This window comes from Marmota flaviventris, chromosome 2 (genome assembly GCF_047511675.1).
Source record: "Marmota flaviventris isolate mMarFla1 chromosome 2, mMarFla1.hap1, whole genome shotgun sequence".
NCBI lineage: Eukaryota > Metazoa > Chordata > Mammalia > Rodentia > Sciuridae > Marmota > Marmota flaviventris.
The window spans coordinates 83,955,509-83,978,551 of record NC_092499.1 but is presented as its reverse complement, the minus strand read 5'-3'; the positions used below and the strand labels follow the sequence as shown (position 1 = coordinate 83,978,551).

Sequence of the window (23,043 nt, the reverse complement as noted above, 5' to 3'; positions counted from 1 at the left end):
TGCACCTCTGTAAATTTTATTTGGATAAAACTTATGATGGTTTTATCTTGTGTATAAATGTTATTTATTTAGCATAGATATTAAAGATAACTTTCTGCAAAATGACTTGCCTGAGACTCAAATCCAAAGTGGAATCCAAAGTGCCATATCTTGAATCAAATTGTCAAGCATATCTGTCTAAATTTATTTTAAAGCTTTTGTCCTCTTTTCTATATTTATAACCTCAAAATTAATCATTTCTCAAAACTAATCTGTAGTTAAACACATGTTTATCTGATATCAAAACAAGTTTGTAATATAGACTATATATACATTTTAGATGTTTATGGTACAGGTTGAGGATACCTTAATTAAACTGGGACCAGAAATGTTTCAGATTTTGAAATATTTACATAGACTTCATTGGTGGAACATTCCTAATGTAAAATTTGAAACACTTTTTAGGATGTTGTGGATCAAACCAGGGTCTTGGTTATGTTCCGAATGCATTCTACCACTGAGCGACACCTCCAGATTTTTTTTTCTTTTTATCTATAATCTGAAACTTTGATCCTTGTGTCAGTGTTCAAAACACTAATGATTTCAGAGCATTACAGATTTTGGATTGGATTAGGGATGCTCAGCCTATATTTCTAATAGTAAGTAGAGGCAGAAAGCATTCTTACATTGAGATTTATGTTGTCTGACTTAAAGCAGTTTTCACTTCTAAAGTTTTTGATGTCATTTTGTAACTGTGGGGAAGAGGGATAAAATGTTGAATTGGAACACTAATGCAGTAAGAAGGCATGGGATGTTAACTGTACAAATCACCTGAATTACTGGCTTTTCTGAAAGATGAGTCAGTAATGAAAGATGTTCATTGTTTTAAATACCCACTCCTATTTTTGTTAGCTAAAAGCTGCAATACAATATGTGAGAGTATGGAAATCAATAGCTTGGAAATAATTAGAGAAAGTCTAAAAAGTTAGAGTTTAGAGTTGAATTAATGTCTTTTTCTTACACAGAACAGAGATAATGTTAACTTCATGGCATTAACAGTGAACAATACTAAAATAGAATTCAGGACTTAAAGAACTCAGTTACATCAATCATAAACATTTAAAACCACACCAGGCATGGTGGTGCATGCCTGTAATCCCAGTGACTTGGGGGGCTGAGGCAGGAGGATCGCAAGTTCAAAGTCAGTCTCAGCAACTTAATGAGACCCTATCTCAAAATTTTAGAGAAGGGCTGGGGATGTGGTTCAATGATAAAGTATCCCTGGGTTAAATCCTTGGTACCAAAACAAAACAAAAACATAATGGTCTTTGAGCCTAAAAACAACAGAAAAGTAATCAAGGAAGAGAAAACATTAGGAAGGAGGCTAGGCCCTAAGACCAAAGGCCATGTGTCTCATGAATGACTTTTTCTAGTCCTGCTGCAGAGAAATACTGTAGATAATGGGTTTGCTGCATAAAGCTAAGGTAAAGAGATGTAGATTCTAATCTCATCAAGTTAACTTAGTTATTCTCAAAACCCTAGGTGTCTCTCTCTCTCTCTCTCTCTCTCTCTCTCTCTCTCTCTCTCGGATACTATGGAGGAAGCTCAGGACCTCATGGCATCCCTACTCAAAAATTAATTCCTTAAAGATTAGAAATGCCACAAGCCCCTGGGTTTGATTCCCAGAACCACAAAATATAAACTCTGGAGCTATTTGTGTTTATTTCTGCAGAGTGTAGTTTTTCCTTGGTGAGGGAGTTTAGAAATAGAACTCAGAATACAGGGTCTCAGAACCTCCTGCTGCCCTGGTGAGCTCTCAGGATTATGGCTGGCTGGTGGGTTTTGCAGGTAATCCTGTTCTACATGTTACTTGGGTCTTGTGGGGGCTGGCACTAAATGCCAAATCTTGAGCACTTTTTTTCTCCTTGGTGCTGAGCTCCTATGGAAGGTTGCCCTAGACATAATATACATTTGTCTTTATCTTAATACTGTTCTAGGTTGGAGAAAAATGGAAACCTACACTGGGGAGAAATCCATTTCCTTCATTTTTCTCAGAGGCTTTGATGAGGGGTCCTCAGAAGGCCTCAAGTTTCCCAGACCAAATCACCTTTAGAGCAGGTAGAATATCTGATCAACCTGGGTATCCTCCTGTTGCTCCTCAGGAATCCCCAACTCCACCTTATTCCTTTACCTCCAAGTTCCCCTCCCTGCAGCCAGTTGCCTTTCCTGGATTTCTTGACTCAAATTGGACTAAAAGGTGCTCTTTGCCAAACACTTTTTATGCCCATTCCTGCTAGTTCTGCTGCTTTTTGAACTCCACCTTTGGAGCTAACTTCCCAGATCCCATTTCCCATGTTAATTGCTTTAAAGTTAACCCTGGGCGCAAAGACTCAAGAATGATTTTCTGGGCCGTAGATTGAATGAATCAGTGCGTGTTGTATTCATACTTTGTTTTTGTTTTTGTTTTTTTTTTTTTTGGTACCAAAGATTGAACCCAGGGGTGGCTAACCACTGAACCAACTCTTTTCATTTTTTATTTTGAGATGGGGTCTTATCAAGTTGCTAAGACTGGCCTCGAACTTGAAGTCCTGCCTCAGCTTCCTGAGTGGTTGGGATTACACACGTGGGTCATCACACCCAACCTTGTTCATCTTGTCTGCAAATTGGCCCCTGCCATTTTAGAAGCAGCCCCCTGCTCTTATGCTTAAGTCTTCCTTTCTCTTGGTTTTGATGTTTGCTTTTAAAACAACAAACTCCCAGAACAGGACTCTTGAGCAAGTCTGTCTCTCCCATTAAGTAAAAATAAAGAATAGTGGGTTTGTAAACTATTCTGACACAAAAGACAATATAATAGTATTTTCATAAGGAAGAATGTACAGCTTTATGGATAGATGTATACTTTTTTTAATGTAGCATAAAGGGTGACTTTAAAAAAACACAGCTAATACTTTTAGACTTTCCAAGTGTGCCACTTTAACAGAAGTTTCTAGCGTCTTATGTTAAATATCTTCACGGTTTTACTGCTCAAGTAAAAGGACTTCTGAAAGCAGTATATATCTTATCGTTGCCAGTCTAAAAAATCCTTAGGATCATCTTTTGTCATGTCTACTATTGCCTCTTCCCTCTTTAAGCTAGGAATTAATTAAAAACAAAAACTAAAAAACAAGCTATTCTGTTTGCGGGACAAAATTAAAGATATGCTGAACAGTGGCCGTCAGGCACGTTGTTTAGATAACTGCTTGAGAAGAGAAAGGAGGTGAAAGACCTCCGCCCGGGTCGATGGAGGAAGAGGGTATGCAGGCGCTTTCAGAGTAGGCAGAACCCGTGGCCTTGCTGCGGCTCCAGGCCAGAGAGGCGCCAGCGCCTGGGATGCGTTTCGGGAGCTACCGGGAGGCCACTGCCACCTGCTAGAGGAGGGGCCGGGGCGGAGCTAAGATGCGGAGGGCGTGACGCAGGAGCTATCCAGCTCGCTTGCTCAGGCCAGACCCGGACCGAGGCCCAGGCCGTGCTAGGTTCCCCAGCTGCCCTCGGTGAGTTCCACCCTGACCCCGCGGGGGTCCCCCTGACGCCCACTGAAATATGCAATTCCTTCGGGGCTGGGAGTGGGGAGGGTTGGGGTCAGACAAAGGATGCGGGGTGGTGGTGGGGATGCGGGTTGGCTATGAATAAGGGGTAAAGGAGGTCCCCGAGGAAGGAGATTGTCCATCAAACCAGAACCGCGTTGGGGTGGGAAGGAAACAAATATGCTGCATTCAGAGCCAATACGGGAAAGATGGAGAGGCCTCTGGCCTTTTCATCATAATTGCACAGTATACTGTTGCAATGAAAAACTGTTCTCAGCTCTTTGAAGAGCAAGGTTTCATATCTAGCCATGACTAGAAAAAGCCTTTTCTTTACAGAAAAAAAAAAAAAAAAGGACGGAATGAACGCTTCAGTTTCAGGAAAGAAAATACGTGGCTTTGCCTCCTTGTAGGTTCTGATACCCCGACCCCCAGTAGAATGTTCAAAAGGAGGTGTGCTTGACCGCTGCCTGAAGCCTGCATCCTAACCAGGTTAAGCAGCTCCAGGGGAAGCTGCATGAATATTATGCTGTTGTTTTGCAGGCATATCCATAGACACCAACATGTAGGCAGGTTGACTCTCCACTTGGTCTTTTCTCCTCACTACGGCCTCCCCAAGTCATCACCTGCACAGTTATACACCAACGTTACCAACATCATAATAGCAATAGGGTGCACTCTGTGCCTGGCAGTATTTCAAACCCTTTGACATGTTTTTACGTGATTATCTTCACAACAGCCTCATAAGGAACATCATTATTATCACCCTTCTGCAGAAGAGAAAGCTGAGGTACTTCCCAAGGTCACCCAGATAGTATGTGATCACACAAGCATGCTTCATGTTCCCCATCAAACTGCAAGATAGGGCCTGAACTGTGTGTACTTTCATTCTCCTCACAATCTCAAATGTATTGATCATTTGCAAAGTTAAAATATGCTGCCACCACTCGTAAACTTTCTGTGCTCCTTTGTTGTTTGTATCTTCCTAACTCCCTCTGGTTAGACTTTTCTTTCTTGAGATTGAAAAAACTCAAGATGTCACCCTCTCTCAAAATTGAAGGAAGTTTTTGTTTGTTTTAGTAAGTTAGGGAAAGAGTAGTGGAGTTAGAGGTAAAGTAAGACTTTTAAGGAGTTGCAAGGAACATAAATAATATGGGTGAGGACTGTCATCCCAGCCTAGCTTTCTCAAGAATGCAAGATCAGAGGGAATTGCATACTTTAGACTGTTTTCTTTCTTTATTTCCTCCCCATAGTGATGTCTTGCCTTGCATGGACACTTAAGACAAAAGCAAAGCTCTGGGGATTTCTCACTGTAGTCTGGTTCTGTGTGGTCCTTGCCACAGCTGTGTTATAACAATTGACAGACAAGGCAACAGATGTAAATTTGTTCTTTCTTCAGGTTAAAAATGGTCTCCAGGATGGTGTCTACCATTCTATCTGGCCTGCTGTTTTGGTTGGCGTTCGATTGGACTCCAGCATTTGCTTATAGCCCACGGACCCCTGACAGGGTCTCAGAAACAGATATCCAGAGGCTGCTCCATGGTGTGATGGAGCAATTGGGCATTGCCCGACCACGGGTGGAGTACCCAGCTCATCAGGCCATGAACCTTGTGGGCCCACAGAGCATTGAAGGTATTTACTGTTTTCTGATGGTATATGACTATTTGCAATTTAAATAAGTAGCATCATTTTGGGACTTTACTTTCTGTTTTCCTTTTCTTCCTATTCTGCACATTTTACACATTCATGCATATATATATATACACCCATGTGAGAATATAAACCCTATGCCAGTAGGGACCTTTTATATCTAATTCACAGCTGTAGCCCTAACTCCTAGCACCAAGTCTGCTACATAGTAGTTGTTCAGTTAATATTTAATGGATGAATAAAGGGGCTCACTTCAGTGGTATCCCTAAACAAAGCTTAGGTTCCAGACTTCATGTTTTACCTTCCTGATGAACTTAGGGAAATTGTGTCCCCAGAAACCTTCCTCTTTGAGTCAATGCCAGACAGTATTTGTAAAAGGTTCTCAAACAGCACCTATATGATCTGATTTGGTTCTTAAGATGACTCCAGTATACACAAGAGGAGCCAAGAAGTACTCACATTAAGAATTTAACTATGTCAAAAGTTTTTTAGCTGGGCACAGTGGCACATTGCCAGTAATCCCAGCAGCTCCGGAGGCTGAGGCTGGAAGATTTAGAGTTCAAGGCCAGCCTCAGCAACTTACTGATTCCCTAAGCAACTCAGCGAGACCTTATCTCTAAATAAAAATATAAAAAAGGGCTGGGGGGTGTAGCTCAGTGCCCTTGGGTTCAATCCCTGCTACCAAAACAAAACAAAAATTAAAAATATAACAATTTTATTGAATAATAAATTAAGAATAATTAAATTGTCTCAGAGTAGCAAGACCATTTCCCTCCTAAATATTTGTAAATTTCTGGCAATGTGGTTGTAAAACTTACTAGAAAGGTTTTTGTTTCATTTGTGTGTGATTTAATGATTTATTTATAAAAAGATTCTTACCCATAGGAGTGGATCCTAAAGAAAAAGTCTCTTTGAGTTTTCTTAAAACACACACCCAGCAAACATTATACCCAATGAATTGAATATACTTAATCTTTCCTGAGTCTGTGATGTCCAAACAATGCAGTCTGCCGCAGGGTTCTGTCAATACTGTGAATGCCCCTGATTTTAAGCCACCGAGTAAAAAGAACTCTGTGAGATTGTTGTGCATTTAGATTGACATTTGGTTTCAGAAGTGCATTAACACAAATAATTTGAAACCGTATGCTCGCAAACCTAGCATGGGTCTTGAATCAGGACAGGGCTGCCGGCCCACCCCTTTGGGGAAAATCTAAATCTTTGTCAGCACCAGTCACCTGTTGCTATCAACACACCTTTCATTTCAGACCAGCCCTCTGAGAGTAAATATCTGCCCCTCTAGCACAGGAAGCACCTGGTTAGTCACCCAGCTGTTGTCATGGAGAAGGCCCTCCAAGTTTCCATTAACACCTGAGGCCTGATCAGCTGTGCTGGAGAAGAAATAGCCACCCCCACAACACCCCACCCTCCCTCCTGGGCCCAGAGCCTCATTTTATCCACTTGTTTAGCACCCGCTCTCTGCCAGGCACTATGTGGGAGCCTGGAGCAGCTCTGCCCAGAGAAGAGTTTGGGTGAGCAGAGGGAGGACATAGAAAATGTTACTATGATATATCTTCGCAAAAAGTTTTAGCATATGTACAAACCCACTGCTGTGCAAGCAAAGAGTAGGAGTACTGCTCAGGGGTAGGAGTGCTGCTCAGGGGAAGGTGGAGGTAGTCACAAGGGGACGTTTCTTTGAAGAAGTAACATTTGTCCTGGGATTTGAACTTCTTAGGAAACTGAATCGAGAGGGCATTGAGATATAAACATGTGATTGGGACAATTCAGAATTAAGACTGTTTCCATTATCACTCTTATTCCCTTGGGGTAATGTGCTGTCACAGCAATCTCAGGTCTCCCGACTGGTGCCTGTCTAAGGGGTGAACAGAGACTTGCGTTTCAGTTCTCTATTGCTGTGTAACACGTTCCCACAAGGTTGGCAGCTTAACACTATACCCTTGTTATCTCACTGTTCCCACTGGTCAGGAGTCAGCATAGGTTAGTGTCATCCTCTGCTCAGACTCTCACTAGGTTTAAATTAGGTGTTGACCAGAGACACAATCTCAGCTGGAGCTGATCTTCTTCTCTAAGCTCATTAAGGTATTGGCAGAATTCACTTCCTTTCATTGTAGGACTGAGGTTCCCTTTTCCTTGCCAGCTCTGGGTGATGACCCCTTCCAGATCTTAGAAGTCCCTCTCAGGCCATAAGCTACACTCCCTCTCACAATATGGTGGCTACCTCTTCAAAGCCAGCACATCCTTCCAATCTGATAATGGCAATGTTATATAATCATGGGGGTGTCTATCCTATCTTTTTTTTTGTACTGGGGATTGAACCAGGTGCCCTTAACCACTGAGTCACATCTGCAGCCCCATTTTATTTTTAATTTTGGGACAGAGTCTCATTAAGTTGTTGAAGCTGGCCTTGAACTTGTGATCTTCCTGCCTCAGCCACCTGAGTCACTAGGATTACAGGCATGTGCCATAGCCTCTGGCTTATCATTTTGGACATAAGACAAGGGAGTGCTGTCCTATTATATCTAGAGTTTCCTCCATACTCAAAGGCAGAGAATTATGCAGGAATCAGTGGGTAGGAATCTTGAGGATCATCTTAGAATTCTGTCCATTACATCTTGGATGAAAAGTAGCAGAAAGAAAATAGTCCAGAGACAATAAGGAGAAAAGAAATAAAATAGGAAGCCTGAGTTTTTCCCAGTCCTGGACCATGGCATTTCATTTGTTGGGTGGTTTAATCTGTTGGTTTGATTGTCTAATCCATGCAAGTGTAGCCGTGCTGTGCTTCCACTCATCTGTTGATGTGCACTGCCTCTGCCCAGAGACTCACTTATGCTAATTCCTTCTAATAGCGATGTGGACTGTCTTCCATACCCTTTCCTCTGTCTCTCCTGGTCCATTGTAGTTCACCACTCATTCACCCAATTGACAAATAATTGAGTGCCAGGCACTATTTGAGTTACTAAGGAAGTAAACATGAATCTCAAAGCAGCAGGACGGGGAAATAACCTTGGTCTTTAAATATCCAAATAAGGTGTAGAATATGGGAAGTGGCTTTAAGTATTGTAAAATATAAGGCAGAGGAAGGAGATGGTGGGAACAGCACAGGGGTTGGGGACTCCTTGCTGAGAAAGTTAGCAGAAACCTGACAGAGTTGTGAGTAGGTTGTGATGCTACCTGAGGATGGCATCTCAGGTACAGAGAACAGCCAGAGCAGAAGCCCCAAGTTGGGAACAAGGAGGCTGATGTAGCAAAACCCCAAAGACTCAAGGAGAGGAGAAAGAGAGGATATTGGGGTGATGGCAGGAAGGGGAGCGGGGAGGCTGGAAGTGTGGAGACAGAGTGCATAGGCCTTATAGTCCTGTGAAGACTTTGGCTTTTCCTTTGAGTATATATCAGAAGCCATTGCCGGCTTTGGCCAGAGCGCTGTGGTCTGCCTATCTTTTAAAAGGATCACCCGGTTGAAGATATGCTGGTAAGGAGTGATGAATAGAATTGGGGAGATTAGTTAAGAGGCTATTGTAGTGATGTGGGGGAGAGACACTAGCATGATAGCTGTGATAGTTTGCATCTGGATTGTCCCCCAAAGGATTCTGTGTTGAAGACTTGGTCCCTGGCTGGTGGTGCTATTGGGAGGTGGTGGAACCAGGTGCCCTTAACCACTGAGTCATATCTGCAGCCCCATTTTAGGACATGGGGACTAGTTACAGGAAGTAGGTCAATGGGGGGATGTCTCTGAAGGTGATATTTTGTTCCCAGCCTCAGGTGTGTGCTCTCTCTGTTTCTGGCTGTCATGAGGTAAGCAGCTTTGCTCTGTCATATCTTTCTGCCATAAAGTTTTGCTTCACCACAGGTCCAGAAACCATGGAGCCAGCTGCCCATGGACTAAGACCTCTGAAATCATGAGCCAAAATAAATTTTTTACTTCTTTAAAGGAGTACCTTTTTCTCAGGTATTTTGTTACAGCAGCTGAAAGCTGACTAATATAATAGCTATAGACGTGAAGAGATGTGGTCAGGTTATGGATGTATTTTGAAGTTAGTGCCAAGAGGATTTGCTGGTGAGTTGGAGGTAGAGGCTGAAAGAAAAAGAAGAGTCAAGGATGACACCACCTGAGGACCTGAGGATCTAGAAGAGGAACAAGTTTTCAAGGGAAGATCATTTTTGCCCATATTAATTTTGAGATGACTTTAGACTATTTATGTCAAGGTCAGAAACCTCCATCCTAAATTCACCTACACTCTGTCTCTATCCTCCTCAATCTCCTAGAAGTATTTATCACACCTTCTTAAAATCTTATTAAAATTTTCCTTCTTAGTTTTGGTGCCAAGATGTCAACATATGCCCAGATGGCACACTTTGGCTTTGAGCTTTCCCCTTTCCCCTTACAGTCAGTCCTCTTTACCCATGGGTTCTGCATCTGTGGATTAAAACAGATTGGAAGTATTCAGAAAAGAAATTGTGCCTGTACTAAATATATATAGACCTTTTCCTTGTCATTATTCCATAAACAGTGTAATAAAACAACTATTTATGTGTAATTTACAATGTGTTAGATTTTGTAAGTAATCAAGAGGTGATTTGAAGTCTGCAAGAGGATGTGTGTAGGTCATATGCCATTGTATATAAGGCACTTGACATCTGCAGATTTTATTATCATGTTGAGGGGGTGGTCCTAAAACCAATCCTCCACTCATACCAGGGGACCACAGTAGTCATGTCTATTTCATTTGCAGGTTTCTCCCACTTTTCTAATTCAGTCTTTAAATGTTCAGTCCTCCAGGGCTCAGGGCTGGGCCCACTGGCTTACTCTCAGTTCTCTAGATCTCATTCATTCTCTTGACTATAAATCTGTTTCTTTTCTGATGAGCCAACCTTTGTATTTTTAGCCCAAGCTTCTTTCTTACAGGATTAGATGAAATGCTAAATTACTGTGTCTTGATCTTTATTTCTCTATCCACCACCTTCCCCAATTTGTTTATATCAATATTTTTTTAACAAATGGTGCCACTATATAGCCATATATGTAAGTAAAAACCTAGAGTAATCCTTGATGTTCTCCTTCACATGTCACACCCAAATTATATGTAATTTACTTCATTTTGCTTATAAGATATATCTGTAATATGCCTACGCTCTTCTCTCTAGCTCTACTCTGGACACCTTGTCCCAAGATACCATTATGTCTGGCATGGATTTCAGAAACTGCCTTCTAACTGGTCTTCCCCCTTCTACTCTTGATTTCTCACCTCTGGTTCTCCAAGGAAATGAAGAGTTTAAATGAGATCCATGTCATCCCCATGATTACAGTTCTGTCAGTGGATTCCCATTGTGCCCCAATAACCCTTCATGCCATGAATTGCAAGTGTCTGCATCTCCCGCACACCCTTACCCGTACTCTGCTCCTCTCACCCTGGCCTGGGTCAGTCTGCCCACGGCACAAGTTGTTCCTCCCACTCTGTATGTTGTGTCCTCCTGTGCACATCTCTATGTCACCTCCTAAGAGAGGCCTGCCTGACTGCTCTATCTGCATAGGCCTCCACTCTACCACGGTGGCCTTTTGTTTTTTAAAGCTCTATAGCCTTTTGAAAAAAAATTATTTATAATTAATGTTTGTTTTCTTGCTTATTGTCTCTCTCCCCGCTGAATTTGTAAGCTCCACCAGGCTGTGACTCTTTTATTCACTGCTTTATGCTCAGGCACAGATTAGGCACTTTGTAACTATGGAGGAATGAGTAGATGATAGTAAAGAAAAAGAAGTTGATCTGGCCTTAGCACATATGTAAATTCTATTTGACATCTAGGTCTGTCAAGACATTTTCCATTTCTATTCTGGTTTTTAAAAATCTACATAGAAGTTCTTGTCAGGAGCTTAGCAACAGTGTGTGTCTGCCTGGAATTGACTGTGACTGTGGACTGTGGCCTCCACAGTACCCTTTGTACAAGCACCTGTGGAGAAACAGGAGTTTTGCAGTTCTAGAACTAAACCAGCAGAGGGCCTACTAGGCCAGAAGTATATTCTCAGGGACTCCTGAAACCTGGTTGTTAGCCTGCAGATAGTTAATGGGGCTCAGTGATCAGTGGGGCAGAACATCAGCCAAAAGTACCCAGAGAGGATTGGGGGCTATTTTTTTAAATTATTATTTCTTCATGGACCCTTAGCAACAGCTGGGTAAGGAGCATCGTTCAAATGTATAAATTCTTGTCCCAAAACAAAAGCACAAAGCTAAGACTATTGAACAATGACCCACTTGATGTTATATAAAGAAAAGAGCATGCTCTCTGTTAGCAACGACAAGTTACTTTGAGTTGTGGCCCTACTGTTTACTAACTGAGTGTGGTCTTGTGGCTTCTCTGAGTTATGTTTTCCCATGTATAAAATGAGGCTTCCAGACCTCTCTTTCGCATGTAGGCAGTGGGAGCTGCTAGTAACTGATTACAGGCTTGCCTCCTCTCTGTGGATTAGCAACAGCATGTTTTAAATCTTTAATGGCCTGCCCAAATCTTATTTTTTTTCTCAAAATATTTTTAGTTGTAGATGGACACAATACCTCTACTCCATTCGTTTATTTATATGTGGTGCTGAGGATTGAACCCAGGGCCTCACACGTGTGAGGCAAGCACTCCACCACTGAGCCACAACCCCAGTCCCCCAATCTTATTTTTTTTTAAGAGAGAGAGAGTGAGAGAGAGAGTTTTTTAATTTTAATTTTTTAGTTTTCGATGGACACAACATTATTATTTTATTTTTATGTGGTGCCGAGGATCAAACCCAGAGCCCCGCGCGTGCCAGGCGAGCGCTACCGCTTGAACCACATCCCCAGCACCCACCCCCCCAATCTTATTTTTGATGGCTCATCCTTTAGCAGTACAGTTTAGATGTGCTCCAGTGCACCTGCTCCAGTGCACCTGGCAGTGCCCATCTTCCCAAAGCTCAAGGTTGTTCCATGGTCCCCATGACACAGTAAATAGCTACTGTTGTTATTCTATCCCAAGAAGCAGCTAAAGCTATCAACTGTCCAAGCAACTGATTCAGAGAGTTGTTTTCTAGAGGTAGGGGTTCTTGGGAGTCCAAACTGACTTTGACAGCTGACACTGATATTGGACTTGGATGAATCAAACCAGAAAAAGGTGCTTTAGGTTTCAAAATATTAACAGCCTCAGATTAAAAGAAAATTGACCTTCATTTTCTCTATATTCTAGGATACCAGATACCTAGTTTTTTGTTTGTTTGTTTTAGTACTGGGGATTGAACCCAGGGCTGCTTATCCAGTGAGCCACATCCCCAGCCCTTTTTAAGTATTTTATTTAAAGACAAGATCTCACTGATTTGCTTAGTGCCTCACTAACTTGTTGAAGCCCACTTTAAACTTGCCTCAGCCTCCTAAGCAGCTAGAATTACAGGTGTGTGCCATTGTGCTCAGCAGATAACTAGCATTTTGATAACACCAGATATCGAACCACTAAAATACAAATTCATGAATATTAGCATCTGATGGTTCCAAATAATGTCAAACCTCTATTACCAAATATAAAGATACCCAAATTCTTTTTTATAACACTAACTTGGGGACCCTTAATTTTTTAATATTTCTAAATAAGAAGAACCAAGATTATTTTCTTAATAAGTATCAAGTGGAGAGAGTCTTTGATAACATAGCCAACTTGAAGAGGTGGTAAGTACTGAGGATCCTTCACTCCACCATGCTTTGTCCTTGGTAAAGGAGCTGCAGTACCTATACTCTGTCACAGGGTGGCAACAGTTGCTTCCTATTCAAAGGTTGGTGGGCAGGGAGAAGTGAACAAAACTGCAGAGGGCTGGGGTTGTGGCTCAGTGGCAGAGCGCTTGCCTTGAACGTGTGAGGCACTGAGTTTGAGCCTCAGCACTATATAAAAATAAGTAAACCAAAAAAGGTATTGTGTCCATGTACAACTAAATGTATATATAAAATATTATATGTATTATATATGAAAATTTTTAAAAATGCACAGGAGCCTCACTTCCTCTCTGCCTAGAGTGTCTGTCTGTCTCTGCAGTTGGAGGAAGGACTGGGGCTGACTCTAGACCCAGATATCTTGACTAAAATCTGTTCCTAGGTTATCCCCATCCTGGGGAACCAATGAGAACATCAGGTTTGCAGGATGTCTTTGGGTAGTCAGGGACCTCCAGTTTGACCCATGTCCTTTGGGGTTACCTGGAACCCATGCTGAACTTAAATCCTAGGTGATTTTCATTTTTCGTGTTGAGCAATTACATGGCTAAAAATAAGAAATTCCAAAGTTGTTTGTTAAATGGTGGGAGCAAAATAGGGGAGATGAAAATGATGAGTTATTTTTATGTGTGTTTAAAGTGCTTCAAGGTATCCAGGTACTTAGATGTGTATATCACAGGAGTGAAGGGAGAGATGTTTAGAATCATCCCATGTTGGTGGCTGATGCTGTAGGTTGTCCTAGGTGAGTGTCAAGAAGAACAGAGAACTTAAAAAGAAGGCCCAGAGAACTCAAAACCTAATAGCCAAGTAGGTAAAGAGGAATCAACAAAGGAAGCTGAAGGAGATGGGCCAAGAAGAAAAACAACTAGAAAGATGAAGTTTACAGAAGACCAGGAAAGAGTGTCCCAAGAAGGGGCAGTAGTCACCGTTGTCAAAATCAGCAGCAAGGTCATGTGCAACAAGACCACTGGGTGTGAAGTATTCTTTACGTGTGGCAACACAGAAGCTGCTGGGGGCTTTGTACAGAACCAGTTCTGTGGAATCATGGGCCGAAATCACAGTGCAGTGGGTTGAAGCGATGATGGGAAAAACGGAAGGTGATACAATGTAAAGATGTGTTTCTAGAATGTCAGGTCATGGTGGAAGGATTGGGGGACAGGTGGTTTAGAGCTGAGGAAGGTCTTTATTAAGGTCATTGTTTGAGATTCTAAGAGATTCGAACTTATTTGAGTGCTAATTGCCAAGACCCATCGGACAGGCAGAGTTGAAGATGTGGAATGAAGAGCAGGCCTCTGAGGAGGTGGGAGGGGATGAGACTGGAGCAAAGTGGCGTCCTGGATCTCTGGTCTTTCATCCATTGGGGAAAAAGGGGAAGAGGCAAAGGTATGGTGGGACCTAGAGGAATTTGTACTTACTGGCCTCAGGAGTTTGCAGATACTCCATACTATCTCCAGCTACCTTCTCAGTTAAAATAAGAGTACAAAAATGAAGTGTGATAAGTCTCCTAAATCTCATTTTCTTGCAAGCTGAACATTTGCAGGGTAGGCTGGCTGAAGACCCTGGGAAGAGCTGATCATCTTGAGTCCAAAGAGTCTGGAAGTAGAATTCCTTGCTCTTCAGTAAACCTCAGTCTTCTCTTAAGACCTCTAACTGATTGGTTGAGGTCACTGGCATGATTGTGGATAATATGCTTTTCTCAAAATCTTGATGTAAATATTAATCATCTATGAAAATAGATTCACTGAAACATCTCAGGGACTGGGATCCCACAATCCCTTCCAGGAGCACAACCCCAAACATCTCAGCTTCGTTGAGAACTGGGCACTAGAACTTGGACAGGAAGACATAAAATCAAATAATGCAGTTGCCATCAAGCTGCTATTTTTGAAGAAAAAATTATTATAATCCACCTGGAGACAGAGCTGTCCTTTTGGTGACCCCTCAGAGATTTTGGATCTCCAGTTGTCTTTGTGCATAGTGTCATACTTGCCCTTCACTTCCCTGGTCACTTCCTTGAGACATGCAAGAAAGGCAAGTAAATATTTCTAGCCCTAGGTAACCAATGTGGACAAAGATGCTCAGAGAAATGACTTACCTTGGACACTGCTTGTCTTGGTCTGTTGGAGTGTCATAACAAAAATGCCATAGCCTGGGTGGCTTAAACAGCAAAGATTTATTGCTGGAGGCTGGAGAGTCCAAGATCAAGGTGCTGGTAGATTTGGTGTCTGGCAAGGTCTGCTTCCTGGTTTGTAGATGGCAGTCTTCTCGCAATGTCCTCCATGGCAAACGTGGCGGAGAGCTCTGTGGACCTCTGTCATTACCATCACATTGGGAATTAGGCTTTGACATATAAATTTTGGAGAAGACATGAGCATTCAGTGCAGAGCACAGCTCCTATTTGTCTTTGGGTCCAGAGCCTTAGCCACACCCGGGCATTCTTGTCCTCTGTCCAGAAGGCCATGCTGCTTCATCGCCTACTAGAGCATAGATACAGAGGCAGACAGGGCTGAATTTAGACCAAACTGTGAAGTGGGTTTATTTTTAAGGATGTTCTTCACTCCTGAGCTCATTATGCACAGTTCTTTGAGTTTGTTGATTTGAGACTGTGAATCAGCGTCTATGAAGAATTGCTTGCCTTCCTCCCTAGATGGTAAGACCTGTAAGAACAGACACCATGGAGACACACCTGCTTGTATCTGCAGGGCCTACAACAGGGCCAGGCAGAAAATAGATGCTCACTGAGTATATTTTGAAATAACCTTGTTATGTCTGCTCCTTTGAAACAATGTTGACCTCTGAGATGTCAGCAAATAAGACGAGTACTCTTCCAGTCAAGATGATCCAGTCCTTACAAGCTGTAAGTACATGTGGGACATTTTAACAGCAGTAAACCCACATTCAATGGCTTTTCTCACACTCATTCACTTAGTACCTCGATCCTTGCAAAGTACCGTAAGTATCTGGTGAGTGTAGAAGATCCCTCATGCTGGATCCTGGGGGTAGTGGATTGGTCGTGCTTCATTGCCACCAATTCAAGTATAATGAAATGGATTAGAAAGGGACCAATCCATTTCCCCATTTCTTCCCCCTTTCCCCTTCATCTTGGCTACCACCATGTTCTCTAGCTGTCACCGTCTCCCAGGACAGCGGGTGGATGCCACTGAGCTGTTGTAGCCTCAGGGTCTTTAGTGTGGTGGCATTGGGAGAACAGAAGGAGATTTCTTCTGTGTGTCCTGTGGTCTAAATGCTTGTGTTTCCTTAAATCCATATGTTGATACCACTCCCCAATACAGTAATATTAAGGGGTGGGGACTTTGGGACATGATTAAGTCATGAGGGCTCCACCCTCATGAGTGGATTAGAACTCTTATTAAAGATGTCCAAGGGGACTTGTTTACCCCTTTCCATCATGTGAAAACACATAGAAAGTATTATCTATGAGGAATAAGCCCTCTCCATACAATCTGCTGGCACTTGATCTTGGACTTCCCAGATCCTCTAGAATTATGAGTGATAATTTTCTGTTGTTTATAAATCACTGGGTGTATTAGTCCATTCTGTATTACTATAACAGAATATCTGAGGCAGGATAACTTTATAAGGAAAAGAGGTTTAGTTAGCTCACAGTTTTGGTGATTTATGCTGGTGTTGGCTCTGCTCTGGTAAAGACCTTTTTAGCTTTGTGTGGGCAGCACATGTTTGAAGAGGAGATCACATCACCAGACAGGAAATCAGAGACTGGGATCCCCCTTCCAGGAATACAACTTCAGTTGACCTAGGGACTTCCCACTAGGCCCTACCTCTTGAAGGTCCCACCTTCCCACACTGTCACTCTGAGGACCAAGCTCCCAATATACCAATCTTTAGAGCACAAACAACATCCAAAACTTATCGCCCAGTTTAGGGCATTTTGTTGTAGTCACATAAACCAAGGCAGTGTACCTCATGTTCCTAAATCCTAGTTAGGTTTTGGAGAAACACGGTTTTAGTTTTTCCTAACCCCTCTTTCCCTTGCCACTTTCCATAGGGTTCACCTGGGAGGTTGGACATGGAGATACATCTAAGCATTGGGCATCCTAGGACTAAAAGTCCCTTCCTTCCCGTTGACTGCTAAGGCATTGCGTATCCATGCCTTCAGGGTTGGCGGCCTGAGCTCCTCTTCCCTTTAGTATGAGCCATCCCCAGGAGGTTTCTCAGTTCCTCATGGCAAATTAGCTTCTGGCACTTGTCCTCCCAGGCATATCTGTCCAAAACCCAGAACCTCAGACCCTGTATCACGTCACCTGAGACATGGCATCTCTAAAAAGAGTGAGCCAACAAGAAGCATGCTGAGTCACCAGGGAAGCGGCAGGGAACGATTTTCCACAGGTAATTGAAAAGTAGATCATGCGCATGGAGGAAATGGGATAGTGGTAACTCAATTTTACATAATATTCTATGGTTTGCAAAAAGACTTTCCTGTGTTTAGCCTTATTGGATATAACCCTTATAAAGATTTAAAGTTGCCCACAATGGCTTGAGCTTTACGAGTTAGTTGGTAAGCCAGCCGTGTTAGGTTGGAATGCACCTCTCCAACCAGCTGTCTTGTATTCCCCCAGACTTGTGTAACCCTCGATATTTAGCTGAGAAGCTGTAATGATGCTGGGAGTCGTGGTAAACCACATGTGAATTTGGGTGGATGGTATTTCAGGGACACGAAGCTTCAGGAAGCGAATGTTCTGACAAACTACCCTCTTGGAACAAATTGGCGCAAATACCTTGGGCACCGCAGTTCATAAAGAACCTTATTGAAGCAGTCTGGAAGGGTTTAGCAGACCACAGCTTGGCATAGCAGTTAAAACTGAGTGTGCACTTTTGGCCATGGTGTGACATGTGATTTTCATAGAGGAAGGGGCATATGGCAGGGGGTGGGAGAGGAGGGGAGGCTGTTTCACAGAGCCAGCAGGAGAAGCCCGGAAACAGGAGGCACAGGGCTTCTAGTCCTGGCTCAGACCAGCTGTACAGCCCAGAGCCTCCCCTCCTATGACGTTCAGTTTCCCAATCCAATAATGGAGACAAGTTGTTCAGGTTGTTGCACAGGGATGATGGAGCAGCCAAATTAAATAACATACATTATGAAGGCATTTTGGAAAACATTAACTGTTAAACACACAAAGCATCACCCTCATCCACCATGTTTATTTCCAGTTGTAAATGCTTCAGGGTTGAAAGATAGTCATGCTTTTCCATCTTAGGTTTTCTGCTCTCTGTGTCCTTCTAAGCATGGCTGGGAAAACCATTCCCAATAGCTGCACAGTAAACTTTGGAGGAATCAGCATCCCCTTGGCCTTATGAAGCACTTTGCTCCCTCTTGGGGTTAACCCTAGGAGTTAGGGGTGTGGGACTGGAGAGAAAGTGGGAGCTTCCCCAGGACTCGTGGAAACAGCAACCTTTCCTTACTTACACTTGCTCTCTTCCATTTCTTGCTTTAATGTCAAGAAGACAGTTTAATCAGACACCAAGCCAATAATGAAGCATATTCTTGTGGACATAAGAGTGCCAGTTAAGGAAGGTGTGCAGATGTGTTACACGCTTGCTCCTGGGTGTGAGAGCAGATCGTCCACGTGTGGGCATCTCTGGCAGCTTAAACTTCCCTTAACCAAACATCTTATCAAAATATAGTCTAATACATTTCCTCTTTTATCCACTTGGCAAGTAATTATCCAGTGCCTATTATGTGCCAGAAACTGTCTCCTTCGTGTGGTTCAAAACCAATAAACACAGATCCGATTTAGTTACATAGGACTTTTGTAAAGTAAGTAAGAATCAGGCATTGTCTTTGTTAAGGTTTAGATACAAAGTGTCCCCCAAAAGCTCATGTGTGACACAATGCTAGAAGGTTCAGAGGTGAAATGATTAGATTATGAGAGGTGTAAACTCATCCTTGTTTTAATCGACTGATAAGGATTAACTATGTGGTAACTGTAGGCAGGAGAGTGTGGCTGGAAGAGGTGGGTCACTTGGGCTGTGCCTTTGGGGTATATAGTGAGCCTTTTTCTGCTTCCTGTTGCCTGTCCTGAGCTGCTTTCCTTCACCACGCAACCTTCTGCCTCAACTCAAGCCCAAGCTCTGGAGTTGGCTGACCATGGACTGAGACGCTGAAACCCTCAGAGAAATAAACTTTTATTCCTCTAGTTGTTGACTGAAACAGACTTCTTTTAACCTTTTAGTGAAGGTTTTACTCTGACCAGAGGAATCAAGCTGTTTTATAGAAAATCAGGACTGGAGCAGAATTAAAGTGTTTTTCTCTTTACTTTCCATTCCCTGGCCACGTTTTCTGTGGTACTGTTTAGAGGCAGCCAGAAGTAGAAGAATGATGAAACACAAGAATAGTCAGGAATAATGAAATACATTCTCACATGCACCTCGCTCTAGTGGGCCCCCCCGGGGCTGAGCGGGTGTGACACAAACTGGTATCCAGTGGACAGCAAAGGGGAGTAGTGGACCCAACCATCATCTCTCTCTCTTTTTTTTAAATTAATTAATTAATTTGTTCTAATTAGTTATATATAACAGCACAATGCATTTTGATTCATAGTACACATATAGAGCACAATTTTTCATTTCTCTGGTTGTACACAAAGTAGTCACACCATTGGTGTCTTCATACATGTACTTAGGGTAATGATGTCCATCTCATTCCATCATCCTTCTTACCCCCATGCCCCCTTCCTTCCCCTCCCTCCCCTTTACGCTATCCAAAGTTTCTCTATTTCTTCCATGAAGCCCACTCCTCCATTATGGATCAGCATCCACTAACCACAGAGAACATTCGGCATTTGGTTTTTTGGGATTGGCTTACTTCACTTATCATGATATTCTCCAACTCCATCCATTTACTTGCAAATGCCATGACTTTATTCTCTTTTAATGCTGAGTAATATTCCATTGTATATGTACACCACAGTTTCTTTATCCCTTCATCTGTTGAAGGGCATCTAGGTTGGTTCCACAGTTCAGCTTTTGTGAATTGAGCTGCTATAAACATTGATGTGGCTGTGTCCCTGTAGTATGCTGTTTTTAAGTTCTTTAGATATATACCGAGGAGTGGGATAGCTGGGTCAAATGGTGGCTCCATTCCAAGTTCTCTAAGGAATCTCCATACTGTTTTCCAGATTGCCAACCATCATCTCTTATTGTGACTTGCAGCCCTGGGTTAAGGAACTTGAACACTAAGTAGGGAAAAGGGACACAAAAGTTAGAATGTTTATCTGCAACATATTAGGATGAAAGCTGGGAGCCTGCTGTGTGGATCACACAATCACCACTGAAAGAGTTATGGGGAACAGGGCATTGTCCCAGAGAAGATGTCACCTGTCAGCCATACTTGAGCTGGCCTTCCTTTGAGGGGCAGGTAGGATGCAGGTCATGGGCACTGGGTCATGGGTTTAGGCAGGAAGAAGTGAAAAGAAACATACTTTTAAATTAGTATGTGTTGCATACAGAGTGATTTGGGTTGGGGGTAGTTGGGAAGGCTGGACACATACCAGGCTGTCACCAAGTTGCTCTATGTAAGCACCTGTGGGGACAGGGTCACATGTTTGGTATCATGCAGGGCTCAAGCCCACCCAGGGAAGCTCCTGCCTCCTGTAGTCTATTATCTGCTCCTTAGCACTTTTCCTTAAAGATAAGAGGTCTGCCCCAATTCTGGGCACATTGTCAATGGTGTGGTAATGGCATTGGGTAGGAGGGAGGTTGGCTCGCTCTTTTGGGGTTGGTTGAGTATATGCATGGGCAGCATCAACACCACTGGGATTTCAGGGGATGGAGAATGTGGGTATTTCCTCAACCACTCAGCATTTCTGTCTCTTCCTCAGTACATGCCAAATAATCTGTAAGATGGATCTTTCCTCCAGGGGCTGCACCTTTTCCAGATGGCTTCACCTGGACCCATTGGATCATAAGCTCCTAGAGGGTCAGATACAGACCTCTCACTGCACTTTGGAGTATCTTCAGTTCCCAGAATTGGGTGGTTTGTCTTGCAGAGGGAAGAGAATTTTCCCACTGGCCTTGACTTGGCCATGACAGAGTGATACCAGTGGCTGAAATGACTGTTGCAATGGCACTTCCAATAGGGAGCTTGTGGCACTGCCTGTCATTTTGCCCTTTAGCCTCTCCAAGTTTTCTTTGCATGATGCAGAGATTGTGGCTGCAGGAACAGCCAGTCTAGGCTGCTGGCCTAAAGAGAGGCCCAGGCCCAGGGGACCTTCCTGATGCCATTTTTCTGTACACAGCACAGCAGGCCTATGTCACAAGCCCCGCATGGTTTGGATAAAATGTGAGTGACTAACGCCTTCCACCCACACAGTGGGGACGGGTGGGCCTGCAGGGAGGGACTCCTTTGCTATTAGCTTCCAAGCACCCTCGCCTGTCATCTCCTGAATGGAACCAGAGGTTCTCTTCTCCCTCTGCAGCTTTCTTGACTTTCTTTATCCTTCAACAGATGATGGGAGGGACCATTTTCTGAGTTTGTCCAGACTCTGAATAGTCCTTGGTCACCGAAGCGTATAAAAACATGGCAACAATGCAGGTGCTATTGTCTGGAAATGCTTCCAAAGGAAGGGGAAAGGGGAGGTCATTCTGACAGTATAGGATCCATCATACTAATTTGGAAGGATTTTTTTTTCATACGTGGTCAGTCAATCGTTTTTTTGGCAGCCGGCTCTCATTTAACTAGGTCTGTATACAGCACACTGGAGTCTGTTAAGTGCCTCTGGCCTTTTTTACAGGCAGAGTTTTGGTGCCTGGGGGTCTGGACCTCAGACAGGCAAGACGTGCCTGCAGGCAGGGAGTGGTCAGCTCACTCCTAGCACACCAGCTCAGAAGAGTGAGTTCTCAATGCCTGTGCAGCCCCTTCCTGCAGCCTGCCTTCCCAGCCAGGCCTTCTCCTGACTCTGCCTCAGTGTGTTCATGCTCCAGGTAGGGGCAGATCACCTCCCTGGCCCTCTGTGAGGGCTCAGGGGCATGTATGAATGACCCATAGCCTCTCTCCTGTGCAGCCTCAGGGGCTGAGAGGCAAATGACAGGAAGTCCTGCTGCTCTTTCAGGAAGCGCCCACTCTGATGGAGAAGCAGCAGTAAGAATGAGGGTCTCTTGGGTTTCAGGTTCTGCTCTTTCTGGGCCATTTGTTATGTCTAGGAGCAGATCTATAAATAGAGCTCATTCAGGGGAGGGAAAATGCTAGTAATCCGAATGCATGGATAGGCCCAGATCATTGGTGTGGAGCTTTGGTGGATGATGAGAGAGGTACATGTGACACCTACCCTGGTACTTTGCACCTCTCTCAGAAGCTTTCCACGCAGCCTGTCCCCACAGGGCAGACCTCGTTAAGCAGATCAGCTTTTCACTTATATCACACTAGTACTTAGAATATGCCTCTATGACATTTTAGTAATTCATATTGTAGGACCAAGAGTTTCTTTCCTTTTTCTATTAATCTGCTATGGAAGCTATAGAATCTGGGGGAAGCACCTCAAAGCTCACCAGTGTTCAACATTATGTTTGAAATGGATAATTGAGATATAGTGAAAAGGATAGACATTATATTACCTAGAAAAGGGCACACAAAGTTGAGTATTGGTGTTCTAAGAGAAGGGAACTGATATGCCAGACACCTAATAGGTTATTATTTCATCTTCAGAAATTCTATGTGGATGATTCTGTTTTACAAGGGAAATGTGAAGTTTAGAGTAGGTGAGCAACATGCCCAGATTGGAGACCTAACAGACTTGGAATCTGGATTCCAATCATGTAAGGTTTAAACTCTCAGCACTTTTGATATTTGGGCTGGAAACTTCTCTGCTGAATGGGGCTGCATTCCTGGCCTCTACCCTCCCTACAAATTTGGACAACCAAAAATGTCTCCAGATATTGTCTAATATCCTCTGTGGGTCAAATCACTTTCTGTTAAAAACCATGGATCTAAAGTCTTTCTTTCTTTCTTTCTTTCTTTCTTTCTTTCTTTCTTTCTTTCTTTCTTTCTTTCTTTCTTTCTTTCTTTCCATTGCACTTTCTAAGGACATTTTGGGTAACTTTAAGGACACTATGGTTTAATTAATTTTTTTTTCAATTATGAAAGTAATAAAAGCCAT

The 23,043-nt window shown here is 43.1% G+C and overlaps 1 protein-coding gene across 1 annotated transcript in view; it reads left to right on the top strand.

The window, feature by feature from the left end:
• The first annotated feature begins 3,435 nt into the window (after positions 1–3,435).
• The window catches only part of Scg5 (secretogranin V), a 54,640-nt gene continuing 35,032 nt past the window's right edge, over positions 3,436–23,043 (top strand). Inside the window, exons 1-2 of the mRNA XM_027926094.2 lie at positions 3,436–3,509; positions 4,939–5,171. Coding sequence (XP_027781895.1) covers positions 4,946–5,171 — 226 coding nt within the window. The 5' untranslated portion in view covers positions 3,436–3,509; positions 4,939–4,945. The remainder of the gene's footprint in view (positions 3,510–4,938; positions 5,172–23,043) is intronic.